At 42.7% G+C, this 17,716-nt stretch overlaps 1 protein-coding gene across 1 annotated transcript in view; it reads left to right on the top strand.

The window, feature by feature from the left end:
• Positions 1-17,492, top strand: part of CCDC93 (coiled-coil domain containing 93) — a 106,996-nt gene extending 89,504 nt beyond the window's left edge. The window contains exons 18-23 of the mRNA XM_049773143.1: positions 582-690; positions 2,042-2,124; positions 4,850-4,887; positions 6,793-6,877; positions 12,416-12,529; positions 17,091-17,492. Of these exons, the coding sequence (XP_049629100.1) occupies positions 582-690; positions 2,042-2,124; positions 4,850-4,887; positions 6,793-6,877; positions 12,416-12,529; positions 17,091-17,144 (483 nt within the window). The 3' untranslated portion in view covers positions 17,145-17,492. The remainder of the gene's footprint in view (positions 1-581; positions 691-2,041; positions 2,125-4,849; positions 4,888-6,792; positions 6,878-12,415; positions 12,530-17,090) is intronic.
• Positions 17,493-17,716: the final 224 nt, after the last annotated feature.

The following is a 17,716-nucleotide window of genomic DNA, read 5'->3' as shown; positions in this document are numbered from 1 at the left end:
GGCTACTTTAGAGCCAAGATATATCCCTATACATTGTAGTGCAATGAAGCTGACATATGAATCACATACTGTGGGAAACTTCAGGCTAGCTGAGGTTTCCCTAATTCCTGCTGAGAGCCTGAGCTAAAGAGGAACTTGGGTGTGTTGGGGAAGCTGCTCTGGTGAGTAGAAGGTGGTCTGGAGGCAGGATGCTAAGGCAGGATTAGAGACAGGGAAGGTAACTGGTTCTTTAAAGCTTGACTCATAAAGGAAAGAAGATTTGGAATGTGCAGGGAGGCAACAGAAAGCATGACTTATCATCAGAAAAAGTATTTCTTAAATTTCCTTTCAAGAGTCCTTGGGGCCTCCTGGGCTGACTGGGGCTGTCTGCAAACCTCTTCACTTGAATTTTATGCCTCTGTGGCCAAACCTATTCTATGTGCTACAGAATCTAAGATGAGGATCCCCAGCTAACAGCATCATTTTGCATCTGTATTCCAGGGCATGGAATGGGATGATAGGGGTTGGTGTTTTATCTCCTTAGAGAATACATGAGGTCTCTCATCAAGCAGTCTTGTTTCTTCCTCTCTTTTGCATTCTAGGCACGAAGAAATCGAGAAATTGCAATTTTGCATCGCAAAATCGATGAAGTGCCCAGCAAAGCCGAACTAATACAGTATCAGAAGAGATTTATTGAACTCTACCGCCAGAGTAGGTGCCTCAACCACAAACAAGCTCTGGGGGTTGTCTAGGGAGGGCCAAGAAATCCAGGGGCCCTGCCCCACTGGGGCATGGTGAGGCCCCACAAAGCAAGGGCATCACTCCAGTGTCTGATACTTCAGCCACTGTCAGATCTAGCAGGCACTCACGTCCCCATTGCTTGCTGCAGAGTGACCCATATTCCCAGGAGCAACTCTTCCTGTTCTCTCCATAGAGAAGGTCAGCTTGAGTCCCCTGCAGTGGTCCATTAAACTCTGGAAACAAGTTCTCATTTCAATCAGGCATTTGGCTCTTCTGAGCTGCCTACCCCCTTTCCAACAGCTCAACACCTACTGCCCCGGCAGTGTTGCTTTCCCCTCCACACTGCCTTGCTGCTGATGTCACACAGAAGTTCAGCCCTAGTCAGTGGTCATATCTTACCAGGCTGAAGGTATCTCAGGACAGTAATAGCCTTACCCCTTCCCCACTGCTGCAATCAAACTGCTGCTACTTACTCAGCTCTATTAGCATTAGCTGGTCAGGAATCTCTTTCTCCAAACTCCTCCTCCACATACCTTATTGTGCTACTACTTTCTAAGATGATAAGTCATAAATGTGCAAGACCTGTCACATTTTGAGAGCCTACGAGTTAGGGGTCTCCTTGATATAGGTCCAGAATCCTGTCCTCCTGGTATCCCTATTTCAGCTCTAAGCCCTAATTCTGGTCTCCTCACCCACACACTACCTCTGAATGTACTCTGAGGGAGAGGATTTTTAAGGGGAGCATATATCTTTAGGAGGGGATTTTAAGAAAAGCATATATCTTAATTGGCAGTGCTTAGGGCTTCTCCAGTATCAGTGCTTAGGGATCATTACATCGTTCTCAGGGTACCATGTGGTGTTGGAGATCGAACCCATTCCTCCCACATTCAAAGCTTGAACTCTAGCCTTTTAAGCTATTTCCTTGGTGCCCATACCAGGCACTTTGACCTCTTGGGTCTGGCTCCCCTTCTATTCTTATTCCCAGGACTCTGTTCTCTTAGACAAAGTCTTTCAAGGTCTTGGCAGAGCTGCTGCAGATGGCACCCAACCAACCAGGGGAGGTGGGGTATCTCCTGCTGGGCAGAGACACAGGCAAGATTCTTGGGAGTTCTTCAGGTGAGGGGCAAGGAGGAGATCTCCCACCTACCCTGATTGGTTGTGTGCCATCTGCAGCAGCTCTGCCAAGACCTGGTGTGAGTGGGGCTCCTGCATACACCACCAAGTGCAGATGCCAGTCCTGAGGGTGCATTCATGGGGGGAGAAGGTGCTTAGACCTTTTATGCATTTTCTTATTTGTGTGCTCGTTTCTTTGCATTTACAGTTTCAGCAGTACACAAAGAAACCAAGCAGTTCTTCACTTTATATAATACCCTGGATGACAAAAAAGTATATTTGGAAAAAGAGGTAAGAGTTTTTATCATAATTTAAATTTTAAACAAAACCAAACCAAAAATACTTTAATTAGGGAGCCTGAAATATAGTCTCTAGAGAGGTTAAGGCACTTGTCTTGACCATAGCGGCCCAGGTTTGATTCCCAGTACCATAACGTGACCAGGTACACAGGCAGGAGTGACCCCTGAGCTCAGAGCAAGGAGTAAGCCTTATGCACCAAGTGTGGCCCAAACCCCAACTCCCCAAAACAATTAATCAGAGGATCAGCTACCAGCACTATTGACCACAGAATTTCAAGTGAAATTGGCATCTGTGTTGCATTCACTTTTTTTTTTAATTCAATTTTATTTTATTGAAACCATTGTGATTTACAAAGTCCTTAATAATTGGGTTTCAAACATACAATGAGTCAGGTCCAATCCCATCATCAGTGTCAACCTCCTTCCCACCAGTGTTTGACCTCAGCAAACACTGTCATAACAAGATAAGCCCTGTGTTTGTCTCTCTATGTCTCTGAAGCTGAGAGTTGCTGTGTCCTGCTTCAAACCCCGCTTCGAAAAGCTATGCATTGCGAAACGTGTTCATTGTAGCTATTCATCCAGACATCACCTTTGATTAAAAAATCAGCTCAAATTGTTTTATATATTTTTGTTTTGCAGGTTAAAGTTTTTTTTAATAAAGATACTATTTACAGTCACTCAGCGGGGGGAACGAAAAATGTTTTCTTCTTCCTAGGGGGACCTGACAGAAAATAATTGAGAAGCACTGCTTTAGTGCATCCCATACCACCAACCCCTGCCCTCCAGCCTGCCAGTATAACAAACTTATTTAAAATTTAGATTGTTAAAGTTTGGGTCTCTTGATTCCCTTGTTGCCCTTGGCTTGGATATTTAGTTCTGACCCTTTTGAACACTGCCAATGTACCTAAGACCACTTTACCCCTGGTCCCCACCCTTTCATATTTGTGTTTCTCTCCTCCACTCATGCATTCATTTTAAATAATAAGCACATCTGCCCAGTCCTGAGATGGAGGTCAGAAATTGGCAGACTCTTAGATGCTTACATGCCTTGGTTAACAACAGGCAGTCAACAGGCAGCTGTTTTATAGTGCCTCATTCACATAGAGGCACATTGGAGAAGTAAGTGCTAGAGGTGGTGAAACTTAAGTTTGCCTTTCAAAGGAAAGAAGGAACTAGCTAAAATGAAATGTAGCTGGCAGTTTTCATGGTCACCAGTGGCTGACATAGACCTGAGCCCTATGTTCGGACAAAGCATAGGCAAGAAATGGGAAGTTCAAAACTGAGGTGAATATGGGTACAAACTTTATTATACTGACACTCAGATCAAGTCCATTTATGATCTAGGTCTCCCCACATTGAGTAATAATTGAGATGGCATGAACAGTGGTTTGCAGAGACCTATGGAATAAGAAAGATTTTAGTGTAACCCTTTCTTCCTTATATAGGTGAAATGGACTTAACATTTGTTTCATAGGATTATGATAGAGACTAACTATACTTCTTTGCACATGATAGATTTTAATAAATGAGTTCCTGCCTGCTTCCTCACTTTAGTGTTAATAGGATTAATTTTGTTTTCTCACTTTGCAACAGTACTCTAATAAGTATAATCTCATAATCAAGATTAGTATTACATATATCATCTACCTAAATTTAGATTTTTAATTGTCACCTTTATTGCCTCTTGTCAAACTAGATAAATCTATTTCCTCCCAGAGGACAGGCCTTGAGGGAGAATTGAGTTTTATTTGTTTAGTTTTTTTATATCCAGAGGCTATGTTGTCATGGATACAGAAGAGGCATTTGCTAACTGATTTAAGTGTATTTGGTGATTTGGGCCTGACCTGGGACATCGCTCTGCTATACTCCCTGGCCTGGGGGTCTACTTGATGAGGAAAAACACTTGCCCACTCTAACTTAGGGACAAGCCATCCCCTCTGAGAAAGCCATCAGTGTCATCAATTCTCATTTCTCGGCAACATTAAAAGTTCTGGTCTTCCTTAGAATTCTTTGGGCTGGGAGGAGGGCTCTTAATATTATGCTGTTAGCACAGGTAGAAAGTTAATTATAATTACATTGTGCATTTTATTCCAAAGTCATTTATAACGTAAGTATTTTGGTTTTCACTTACCCCAAGGAGCCATATGGACGAGAATCTCATTTGTGTATGGTATGTGAAGTGCACAATGGAACATGAGAGAAGAAACCTTGCCATGTACCACAGTTGGCTTCAGTTGGATGATATGCTGCTAAGTGAAGTTACAATAAAAGACAAATATTGCATGATCTCACTCCTATGTGGAGTCTAAAGAAACAAGGAAGAGATTAGACTTTACCCAGTATAAACAACTCTGAGATGTCAACAGAACTAGAAACTGAGGAGACCTTGCAGCTGACCACTTAGGCAAAAAAAAATTTTAAAGGAAGGAGTCAGATGGGTACAATATTCTTGCTGTTCCCCTTGAGCTGGTAGTCTTAAGAGCTGCAGTGTTCACTTCTTTTATGTCCTCTGCTTGGACTTACTCTCAGAAACTTCCAACTTCCCAGGCACATGTGTTTACCAGAAGTGAAGGAGAGATTCTCTGTTGAAAACTATAGGACTAACAGTATGTGTGCACCTTTCAGGAACAGTCTCCAGAGATAAGCAATTATTATATAAGGTAGCTGAGATACTTTTCAAACATGGCTTATGGTTTTTTTCTCCCTCTTCCTCCCAGATAAGCCTGCTGAACTCAATTCATGAGAATTTTTCTCAGTAAGTACTGTCAGTACTTTCTTCTGTGTGATCAAGACAGTGACCTGGTGGTGGTCTGTGTATGATTCATACTTTTACCCCTACTGCTGAATATAGGTGCATCTTGCTGTACATGCTTCCTGAGTTTTTGCAAAACTACAGTGAAATTCAAGTGAATTTTAAAGCATCTTTTTGAAAAAATAATATGCAAATCATTGACAATGTCTTAATATTAAAATTATCTTTATATTTTACTTTTGTCTTGCTAAAATTAGGTTAATCACTTGTTGTTGAACAAATAGAAATACTTTAAACTTTAGATAATAAAATAATCTAATTGGGCATGAGGTAAGATGCTGGGCCATACCCAGTAGTTCTCAGGGCTTACTTCTGGCTTTATGCCTAAGGATCACTTGGGGGACCATAAGCGATTCCTAATAAATGTGGCATGTACAAGGCAAATGACCTATGGCTATACTACCTCTCTGCTCTCCTAAATAATTTTTTAAAGATTTCAAAATCTCATGGTAAAGTTTGTTGTTAGCCTAAGTGCACCCACTAAATGGCCTAATTTAGATACGAATTCTTTTCTCCAAAAATAGAATGGCAAGGTTGATCTGTGCCCTAGTCATGCCAGGTTCCAAACTTGCTTATGGTCTCCCAGTTATTTGGAGAGACTCTGACTTGCTTGCTGTAGAGCAGACCATCTTTTAGCACAGATCTCAGCTGTCCCCTGGCAGGTGTCCAGTGATTGAGATCTTAATGGTTTACAAGCTCTAGATTTTAAACTCCATTTCTAATGAAAATTAAACAAAAAGCCCACAGCTCCCTGTTGAAATTCAACTTCAATTAGTGACATATGACCCCATGACATTTCTAAAAGTGATGCTTTCATCTTATCCTTGCAATAATTGAAAGCATCTGGTCTGATTTTTGAAGAGATGAGGTCTTCTTTCTCTTAGCCTGTTTGTGGAAGACTTCTCAGTCCTGACTAAAGTGTTCGGGGGTCTATCTAGTGTCCACCCCCTCTGCAGAGAAAGAGGAGAAAATGACATGTTAGAACAATAGGGAAACCACTCATTTAACTGCTACTTCTAGTAATGAGACCAAATTTCTCAGCCTTGATTTTCGGAAAATCTGAGAATACCTACCTGTCTTTAGCAGCGTCTTTAAATCCTCACATTTGCTGGAGGAGTGAGTGTTATGGAGTGGGTGGGTCCTTTGGACCACTTCAGGTGGTGCTCAGGAGTGCTCCCTAGTGGTGCTCAGAGGAACCATATCCTGTACCAGAGATAGCTGCTTGCAAAGCAGGAGCCTTGCTTCTTGACCTACCTCTATAGCCTAAGATCCTCAGATGATTAAAGACTAAGTAGAATTTTTTTTGTGTTTTGGAGCCACACCCAGAAATGCTCAGGGGTTACTCCTGGCTCTGTACTCAGGAATTACTCCTGGCCATGTTCAGGAGATCATATGGGGTTTTAGGGATTAAACTTGGGTCACCTCCCTGCGAGCAAGTACGTGCCCTACCCACTTATGCACCTACTTCAGCTCCCAGAATTCATTTTCTAAGCAGTACATCCATCATTAAAAGGAGAAAATAATGGGGCCAAAGAGGTACCTCGGTAATAGAGTGTATGCCTTAAATGTAGGAGGTCCTGGGTTCTATCCACAGCACCCAAAAGAAAGAGAAATACTTTTGTTAGTATTAGTAACATCTCCTTTTACTCTATGAAAATATATATTAAGAAATTTTTAAAAAATAGGAGAAAAATACTGTAAGACCAAGCTCCTTTTCCCGCCTTCCTGGAAATTTAGAATTTGTGCTTTACAGAGGACTTCTCATCTCTCAGGGATAGTTCCTTTATGCTTTTCCTTCTCAAAGTCCCATGTGCTGTTCTCACCTGTGCTGGTTTTTTTTTTCCCCAGGGCCATGGCATCCCCTGCTGCCCGGGACCAGTTTTTACGTCAGATGGAACAGATTGTAGAAGGAATCAAACAAAGCAGAATGAAGGTCAGATGGCTTGTTTTTGAATCCTGTCACATGAGTGGGTTTTAGATGGGTAATGGTAATGACCATGGCAAGAGCAGGCTTCTAGGGGTCCCAGAACTTACTCTCAGTCTGAAAGACACACATCTTTCTATATCTTCATGGTAAAAACATCCTTCAGAGCAGGGCTAGGCAGCTCCACAACTGTCTACACTGGAGGTTCAGAGGCTGCTCTATGAGTTGATCACTTGCTGTTTGCTAGGCACCATGATAAGGTTCCTAAAAGGTCCCATGGATGAGTGGTGTTATCCCTCTTCATAGGCAAGGAAACCAGCTTTCACTTCACACTTATTTCCTAGAACTGCTTCTTCACTGGATTTTTTTGTTCCTGGCATTCTGCCCATTTTTAAAAGAACATCTTCCCCCCAAAAAACCAAACTTTTTGTCTTCAAAAATCTCCAGCAAACACACTACAAGTAGTTGCTGGACTGAATTCTGCTCTTCCAAAAGGTTTTGGTCCTCAGAAGTCAGAAGGGTAAAGAGAGACTGGAAGCAGGAGTACGAATTTAAAGATAGCTTTACTGAGCATTGTTCTTCCTCAGGGGCAAGGAGGATTTCTCCTCCCCTGGTGGCTTTTACCGCTGGATGTGTGTCAGTAATAATATAAACACACTGGCTTCATGAGCCAGAGAAGATAGTTTCTTATTGCTGTAACCAGAGAAATACTAACCAATCATGGCAGATACTTCTTGCTTTCAGTCTTGTTTATAAAATGTATCACACTGTAACAGCTCAGGTTTAGAACTAAAACTTTCTGAGAACTGAGGGTATCTCTTCTCAAAATCTTTGGCTCAACGGTACAGTGAGTGGTGCCAGACTATAAGCACATCAATAATGTCCTTTAAGATAGGCCTGTCACCATAAAAACTCACTTTCTAAAGACAGTCAAACTGCCTGCAATTTCGTCTCACAAAAGATAAATTGAGACTAGAAGCTCTACATATCCCTCCCCTGGAGAAAAACATTCATCTCTCCATTATAAACTTTAATAAAGTGATGTCAAAGAAATAGAGAGAAAAAAATGTATCACGAGTGACAGACTATTCAATCACAACAGTGAGATTAACAGGGACAGTGCTTTCCTCAGTGAATGGCTGGGTGCCCAGGGAGGTAGAGACTTTGTAGGGAGCCAGTGGAATCTCTTCTAAAGATCTGGGCTATCAGGCAAGTGGAGCATCTGGCTCAAACCTAAAATAGTTTAAATTTCAGAGTGTTGCCCTCTGACCCCTTTCATCACTGCCACATCCACCCCACCCACCTCTCCTCAGCTGATCTCCTTCCTGGTAAAGAAGGTAAAGAAGGTTGGAGTGATAGCACAGTGAGTAGGGTGCTTGCTTGCAACCCAGATTGTATCCTCAGAAGCCCATGTGGTCCCCTATAGCCCACCAGAAGTGATTCCTGAGCACAGTGCCAGGAATAACACCTGAACATTGCTGGTGTAGCCCAAAAACAATAAAATAAAAGAACAACATGTATGTATTAGATAATCACTCCTGGGTAGGAAATGGACCCAGCCCTATATTCTCTTTTATCCACCCTTTGGGCTGAGAATATCAGATAGTTGCTGAGAATCCTTGATGACTCTTTCTTTTTTTTTTGGCCACACCCGGTGATGCTCAGGGGTTACTCCTGGCTATGCACTCAGAAATTGCTCCTGGTTTGGGGGGACCATATGGGACACTGGGAGATGAAATCATGGTCCATCCTAGGCTAGCCCACTTAAGGCAGATGCCTTATTGCTTGCACCACCGCTCCGAGCCCCTTGATGACTTTCTCATGTCTTTGTCACCCATGGCTCACACAGCACCTGATACATGGTGGACACTAAGTAGCTTCTTGCTAAGTAAGAAAACTCATTCCGTAGACTCCCAAAACCCTGAATGAAATAGCCTGTCTTCTTTGCAGAGTACAGCTCATTGGCATGGAATATGGTCATCTACGGAAAACCATGCCACATACCTATGTCATGATGGGTACTGTAACAATTTACTACAATAAAGCCAATCAGATTGGCACCTTCAATCTCTGGCCAGTGGGGAAAGTGAAACAACACACATGAGGTGCCACACATGTGAGGTCTCTCTAAGTAGTAGTGTTCTGGGTAGCTCTGCCTGACCTCACAGACTGGCCATTTATCCAGTACATTATGGCTCCCTACCCTAATTCCCAACACGGGAATTATAGTTTAAATTGATTGAGAATTAAGGACAATGAGTAAGCACCTCAACGTTCAGTGGATATATTAAGAGCAGAGATTGAAATTTCACATAGCTGGTGGCACTCTTAAAGTATAAAGTCTTGGCAAGTTTCTATTATATTTTTGCCTTTGTTACCCTTTTCATCAAAAAGCCCTAAATTATTTTTTCCTTTCCTCATGCACATTTGCTGCCCATGGGTACACATTTGCTTGCCCCATTATTCTAGAGAATAAGAATAATGGGTCTTAGAAGACCTAAATTATTTTGTCCAGAGGACAAAATCTTGGGTTTTTTTTTTTTAGGAGAGTGACATTCTACAAGGTATTGCTCAAACTACATGTGGGAGACAAGTATGTCCTCCCAGGGCATTTATCCCCAGAACTGGAGGTGTGCAGTGCACCCCAAATAGGCCAACAGTAGTTGCAAGTAGAGCAGCACTTCATGTTCCATGTAAGGCTCCTTAGTCACCAGAGAGTCACACGTATCAGGTATATTAACTAGCCAGAGGAGAGGCAGGTCCTGAATCTCTGGTGTAATGAGTGGGCCTAGCAAAAATGTCTGGAACCCCTGATCTAGAGTATGAAGTAGTGAGTGACAAGCAGTAGGATGGTATGTCCTGAATCCTGAGCATAATGTAAAAATAAAGCTTAGCCCTAACAAAGTCAGTTTCTTGTTCAAGGTGAGCAGTCATTCCTTCTCACATCCTGGATTCTAAAATTATTCAATGTCAAAAGATAGACATCTGCTCATTGAGTGTTACTATTAGCATTTATGTTTCATAAAACAAAAATAATCTGTAATCTAGAAGATACTCTCCTCATTGTGTAACTGAGGATTCATATTGCTCAAAAGAGATCAAAATAACTTACCGATAGTGAGTGGCAGAGCTGATATTTGAACCCAGGTCTTTCTGGCCTCAAACCTTTCAAGGTTACCCCCACTATCTCCTGTAGTAGCTATGTTTCAATCAACAGGCATTTTCCATTACTAGGACATAATCAGTTATAGCCAAATTTCCTGGAAAGGCCCAGGACATATCTCCTGCTCTACTAAATAAGAATAAGGGCCTATCTGTGAAGTTTCTCCGAGCCTAGTAGAAAAAATGTGTGTCAGCTTTGGGAAGTGGGTACCTAAAAGGAAAGCAATGGGATTCATGGCAGGAAGCATGAACCAGGGAGAGAGGGTCACTGGGGTAGCATCAGGAAGTCTGCTGAGAGGGAGCAGACCTGGCTGCTGAACTAGGACTCTGAGGACAGGATGTCTACAGAGGGACCTACTCACTTTTTGAAAGTCCTAGATATGAGACAAGTTTGTAAATTGCAGCCTTAATGGGAGGAGGCAGCAGATGTCTGAGTAGACTGGAAAGAGAGGACAGAGTCCCAGAATTGGTTCACTAGTGGTCTCAGAAGCCAGGTGCAAAGTCAGGGTTGGACTAGAAAGTAAACCCTCATTTGGGGTGGAATTTTTTCTGAGTAAAACTGGAATAGACTAGTTTTCATCTGTGTGATCAATAGAGGCCCATGATTTGGAGTAAGGGGAGACCACTCCTAAGTAGAAGATAGCTAGTTTAGCTTCAACTCTTGTTTGCTAACTCAAATTTATTCCACAGTGTAACTCAGGAGTAGACTTCAACAGACAGTGAACCAGGGTCAAGCATTGCTATTGATTTCTGTCAGCATGATCTTGGGCACCAGCTCATAACCACATTATTACCATCTCACTTTCTGATAAGACATGTACTATATTAGCTTTTAAAGAGCTCCTCCAGCTCTTCCAGAAATCTCACTTCTTAGAGAACCTTCCTGAGCATCCATCCAGTTTTTTTTATCTTGGTCTGTAGAAAAAAATGTGGTCCTTGGCTTGTGGTTTTCTTTCTTTTTTCTTTAATTATTAAGATATTTATTTAAGCACCATGATTACAAACATGTTTGCAATGGGTTTTAGTCATAAAAAGTACACCTCCTTTAACCAGAGCAATCTTCCCACCACCAATGTCCCTCCTCCTTCATCCCTTGCCTTTCTTTAAGACAGGATTTTGTTTCTCTCACTCACTGCTATTGTCATGATAGTTGTTAGTGTAGTTATTTCTCTAAATGCTCTCACCAGTCTTTGTGGTAAGCTTCATGTCATGGGCTAGACCAGGTCTCAAACTCGCAGCCCGCGGGCTGTTTGTGGCCCTCCATACAACATTTTGTGGGCTGCGGCCTGCCTTCAAATATCAGAGTATTCGCAATTATTCGATTACCGAATAATTGCAATAAAAATTGCATTAGTAAGAAAAAAATCGCATTAAACATTCGCATACCCCGAGCAGTTCGGTAAGCGAAATCCTTTATGCGGCCCTGCCTCACCCTGACTTTGCCTCCTGTGGCCCCCAGGTCAATTGAGTTTGAGACACCCCTGGGCTAGACCATTCAAACCTCATCTCTATTGTCTCTGGGTATTATTACCATTCTATCTTTTATTTTTCTTAGATCCCACAGTTGAGTGAGACTATTCTGTATATCTTTTTTCATCTAACTCATTTCACTCAAGTAATAGTTTCCATGTCCATTCATGTACAGGAAAATTTTATGACTCCATTTTTCCTGATAACTGCATAGTATTTCATTGTGTACCACAGTTTCTTTAGCCACTCATCAGTTTTGGGGCATCTCGGTTGTCTCTAGATTCTGGCTATTGTAAATGAGCTACAATGAACTTAGGCATGCAGGGGGCATTTTTGTGTTGGTTTTTGTTTTCCTAGGGTATATCCATAGGAGTGGTATGTATGTATACACCATATATACATGGGAATACGGGCCTGGCATTAGCCTTTACTTGCTGCTCACCACAGCATTGAGTTATGAGTATGAAATGGTACAGTTGACCCCAGATTGCGCTGGGACCAGTTTCACAGATCACCAGCCATACTTATATTGTGGGGGTCCCTGCCACAGAAATTTGGACCCTGATTTGTACACTGAGAACTTCATGGGCAGGTATGGGTCCCCAGCAGACTGGTGAGGACTTGTGGACAGAACAAAGTGCTCCCCTGCAAGACAAGAAAGGATCCTCAGAGAGTCCAGCAGGAATAAAGATTGAGGAAAGAATCTCAGGACTGCCTGAGGCTAAGCTCTTCCTCTGCCCAAACCTTAGTCTTAGGGTTTCCCCACAGGGAAAGTTGGGGAGAATTCTGGAATGCCATCCAGGAGATCTTACACCACCCTTATCCCTGTCACCCAGCCAGCTTCCTCCTGATGTCTGCTAGGAATATTGTCAACAGCCTTTGGTCAGAACATGCCTTTTCTAAATGTTTCAACAGATGGAAAAGAAAAAGCAAGAGAACAAAATGAGAAGAGACCAGCTGAATGATCAGTACTTGGAATTGTTAGAAAAGCAGAGGCTGTACTTTAAGACTGTGAAAGAGTTCAAGGAGGTAAGAGGAAGAATGGGCTATACATGTAAAACTAAGAGCTAACTCAAGACTTAAATTTACCTAGGGAGGAGCCATGAAAAGCCAGAGAAGTTCTTGGTTTTTCCACTGGCCCAAAAGGGAAATAAAGGTTGAACCTGACATGTGTGGCTTCTGGGTAGATCAAGATTGTACAGTGTCTGGACCCTCTTGTTCTAGCACCCATCTGAAGGTTGAACATAGTGAGGAATGCTGCCTTTTATATTTTCAAGGACATGAAACTTGCAAGTAGCGTAGCACCAACTCTTCATAACAAGGGCCTCCAGGAAAGAGCATTTTTTATTAATTTAGATGTGAGTATTTTCTTTACCTAGTCACAGGATAAGGAGGATGCTGGAGATACCATGAGGTATAACAGACTTTGTGGCTGGCAGGTTTGGGCTGAATCCTATTGCCAATTATGCACTTGGGTAGTTCTATTATCCTGTCCAGTCTCAGTTTCCTCATGGATGGGCTCTGTAGAATCAGATAAGGACTAAAAGCATCTAGCACTGTATCTGTCACCTGTGAGGCCCAACTCTGGACTAAACTGTTGTCTGTCTCTGTTTCTTCTCCATGCCTCAAGAAGAGTATTTCTCCATTATTCCAGAAAAATGCTGGGCCCTGCCCTTGAGTCCAGGATGCTAGTGAGCAGACAGGCCAGTGGGGAGGGTGTTTGCCTGGCCTGCAGCTGATCCCCTACTTTGCCTCTTTATGGCTCATTCATACTTTTGAAGACCCTGCAGGCCCCCCTTTATGGTCAGAAGGTGCCATGAGGTCCCTGCTTTCTGCCAAGCGTCAGCATCTCCTCTGCAATCCAAAGCTTACCTATTTGCTGGTTCCTCTTCATGGGGAGACCCTTCAAGCTATCCAGGGTGCTGTCCACTTTGTGGGGAGTAGGGGTCCACAACTGGCCCTTTGCCCAAAAGAGATCCCTTCACACCCTCTCCTCTGCTGGGCTCCTTGGTCAGTTCATGCTACCTGGCAGGATATCTGGGTCTGAGATCTGAGGCCAGCCCAGCACTCACAAATCAGATTGTGAGTTTGAGGGATTCTTTGTTGTTGTGAGTAGGTGATCTTGTTGACTTAATGGCCCCAGCTCAATGACCTGGCCCTCGGAGGGAGGACAAGCATTTAAAAAAAAATCTGGGGCTAAGTCAATAGAACAGTGGGGAGGGCATTTGCCTTGCATGCAGCTGACCTGGGTTCAGTCCCCGACATAACTTATGGGCCCCCAAGCCTTCCAGTGTGGGTATCTGAGCACAGAGCCAGGAATAATCCCTGAACACTGCTAGGTGTGCCCTCCCCCCCACCCCCCAAAAAAAGAAATATCTGTTTCTTAACAGATTTACCAGAAACCTTTTCTTGGAACTTATTTTTCTACTTGTCAGGAGCTCAGAAGCTTTATTTTCAAGATTTCCCTCCTCTTGCTACCCTAAGTCCACTTGGTATTAAGAGACTTTAGAGATCTCTAAAAATAGAGAACTTTGAAGTAGTTTGTAGCCTGGTGTCTGGCTTACAGAATAAATAACACAATTATTTGATCCCAATAATTTTGTTCTTCTATATTTGCTAAGATATTTTTCTTGCCTGCCTTTTGTATCTGTCTGCTCTTCTATTGTTCCTTTTTTTTGGCAGGGATTGAGGCATTTAATGAGCTGTCAGGGACCTCCTGCTTCCTGCCAAAGCTCAGCTCATTTTCCCCCTTAATCCAAATAGCTATGAAGAGAAAGGGACTAGCAGAGAAGAATTACATTTTAGATATTATTTGGACATGCCAGCACTGTTCTTTTAGTAGAAGAAAGAAACAAATAACAAATAGATAAATTGAAGGGGATTAGTATGAGCTGTCAGAATCAAAGCAGACAGTGGTCTGGGAAAGCTCAATTCAGACAAAAGCCTGAGGGTGACCTCCAGGGAAGCACTTCCTCCTCTTATATCTTTTTTTTTTTTTTTTTTTTTTATTTTTTTGGTTTTTGAGCCACACCCGGTGTTGCTCAGGGGTTACTCCTGGCTGCTGCTCAGAAATAGCTCCTGGCAGGCACGGGGGACCATATGGGACACCGGGATTAGAACCAACCACCTTTGGTCCTGGATCGGCTGCTTGCAAGGCAAACGCCGCTGTGCTATCTCTCCGGGCCCCTCTTATATCTTAATGTCACAATCTTTGGGTTCCTGCCCCACCTGGCCAAGTGACTGTCACATCAGAACTAGAAGTTGGGTCCTTCAGAGCCAGCTCAGACCCCTGGGCCAGAAGAATTTGCCTGTGTCTATTTCCTTTACACCAAAGCAAATCAGAAGAAAGGGGTGGGAGGCTATATTATGTTCTTTAGACAATGAGATAGATTTTGTTGAAATAATTTACTTAAAAAAATACACATGTAAGTAGTCCATTACTTTCTTCTTTTTTATTTTGACATTTTACTTAACAGAAAATTGGACATTAGTGCCAGAAAGGTAGTTGCATTGGGTAGACCACTTGAATTGCATGCTGCTGACCCAAGTTCAATCTCCGTAACCACATATGGTCCCCTGTTCCACTGCCAGAAGTGATTCCTGAGTGCAGAGCAAAGAGTAACTCCTGAGCCCTGTTGAGTGTGCCCCCCACCAAAAAAATTTTTTTGTGTGGCAGAGCAATAATAGAGTGATATAGTGGCCATGTATATCACCATCACAAGTTTGATTCCTGGCATTCCCATATGTTCCAAGCCTGCCAAGAATGATTTTTAAAAATAGAACCAGGAATAACTCCCTGAGTGCCACCAGTATGACTGAAAAGAATAAAAGAAAAAAAATACATACAGTTCTTTTATAAGGTCCTATAAGGTAACTTGGGGCCACCATGAATGTTTAGTTGCTGGTGGCAGAGCCTGCCTTGTGCCCCACCCCAAATCCCTCTTTGTGTCTTCAGCAAGATTTATTCTGCTTTTCTGTTGCAGTCCCAGGTCAGAATTTATCTGTGGCAGAAAAATAGTGGCAGAAGCACAAGAGAAAAGTCTCCTCCCAGAAGCCTCTGTGCAGCTGCCCGTTACTCTCCTACCTGCTGCATCTTCTTCCCATGTCTTCAGTTCTCACTGTAGCTTGGTCCCCCATCTGTGGGCCACAGTTATTATTCTTTATGTCTAGCACAGTGCCTTTGTTCAGACCCCAGTGTCTAGCATCTCAGTATTCTCTTTTGCAGAGATGGTGTACCCCATAATCACTGGTGTTCAATCAGGGAATCCATGTAGGTGTTAAGTCATGTCCCCATTCCTGACTCCTAGCCTCCTCAGATATCAATGCCTCTTTGGGTAGAGCCATTGGATTATCTCTAAAATCCATTGGCCGAATTGTCCATGAGTTAGTTAATCACCAGCCTTATCAGAAAGCAGTGTCTACTCTGCACTTACCTGAATCATAATAGCATGCCTACTAATGTTCTCTGAAGCACAGTTTTGGGTTTTTTTTTTTTCCCCAGAAAATCTGCCTGGCATTGATGGATGCCAACAGCACATTTCTTCAAAGAATATTTTGTATATATTATCATTGGCAAGCAAGCTCATTGCCAGGGCTATATGAGCACATTAGTGGGCACTGAAAAGTCTTTAGGAGGAAGAAAATAGGGAAAGGGATCTTTCCCCCTTTATTTTTTTTTTCTTGTTTTTATGGGTCATACCTGGTGATTTGATTTAGGAAGCTCTCCTGGTGGAATTTAGGGACTATGTGGGATGTCAAAGAATCAAATTGTGGTCAGGCACATGCAAGGCAAGTGCTATACCTCTGTACTATCTCTCTGGTAGCAAAAACACCCTCTTTTTTGAATTTTGACCCATATCCAGCAATGCTTGGGTTACTCCTGGCTCTGCACTCAAAAATTACTACTGGCTGTGCTTGGAGGACCATATAGAGTGCTGGGATTAAATCTGGGTCAACCACTTACAAGACAAACAAACACCTTACCCACTTTATTGTTGCCATAGCCCTTTCCCCATTTTTCTTAGAATAAATAACTAAACAATTGTTTCTGTATTTTCTTAAGACAGAAAGACAGAGTCATTCTGTGGTTTCCCAAATAGCATCCTAGTAGATTGCAGGAAATGTCATCAGCCCTCACAGGTGATAGACAGCCTAGGGCATTTCACTGCAAAATTCAGGCCTCATGTCCTTGTGTTGCCATGACCACTCTGCTTACCCCCCCTCCCAGGGCTCTTTACACAGGTATATCCTGTGTACAGAGCCAGGATTAACTGTTGAGCACAATAGGTGTGGCCAAAATAAAAATTTTTTAAAGAAGAAATAGTAGTATAGAAGGGGCTGGAGAGAAAGTACAGGGGTTAAGGCACCTACTTTCCTTGCACGTGACTGACACAGGTTTGACCCCCAGCACCTCCATATAATCCACCAAGCCTCACTATGAGTGATCCCTGAGCACAGAGCCAGAATTAATCCCTGAGCACCCCCAAAGGAAGATCGCCACCCATGGAATTAATGCCATCTGGGCTTTTGACTTTCGGGTGGGTGCTACGGTAGTCACATCTCTGCATATTTTTTTCTGCTCCACTTTTAGGAGGGTCGCAAGAATGAAATTCTTCTTTCCAAAATGAAAGCCATGGCCTCCTGAACATTCCCAGCCATCATCGCATACTTCATTGAGATTTTCCAAACACCATATATCAACCACCAGACTGTGAAATGGTCCAGCGCGCTCCCATTGAGAGATACAGGTGTAAAGATCTCTACGTCCTAGATGTTTTTATTCTCCACTTGCTTCCATTTCATCTCAGTGGTGGTGGGTGGAGTCAGACCATGTAAATGTGTGACTCGGATAACACCCAATTACGAAAGATGGGCAGGTGGTGTTCATTGTCTATGTCAATTCAACTTTTAATTTTCCAGTATCATTTGCATATATGAAGGTACCTGTATTTTTATGGACTCTGAATAAAAAGGAATCCATTTGTTCAGCAAATATTAATTGAGCAACCTCTGAGAAATAATTACTAAGAGAGATAAAGTCCAAAATTTAGCCCATGCCCCCTAGATGCCCACTCATCAAGTGGCCTTGGAGGACATAGATAGCCCACTTGACCCCAGATCTTGAGCACCTGGGTCTTTTTTAGCTGAGTAACAAACTTATTTGAGTACTGGTCTTGGGCTTTCTCTTTTCTCCATTGCCTTTTGTTCTGGCTACCA

The sequence above is a fragment of the Suncus etruscus genome, chromosome 5, assembly GCF_024139225.1.
Source record: "Suncus etruscus isolate mSunEtr1 chromosome 5, mSunEtr1.pri.cur, whole genome shotgun sequence".
Taxonomy (NCBI): domain Eukaryota; kingdom Metazoa; phylum Chordata; class Mammalia; order Eulipotyphla; family Soricidae; genus Suncus; species Suncus etruscus.
Note: the sequence above shows the minus strand (reverse complement) of the source record. Positions and strands in the feature narration are given on the sequence as shown.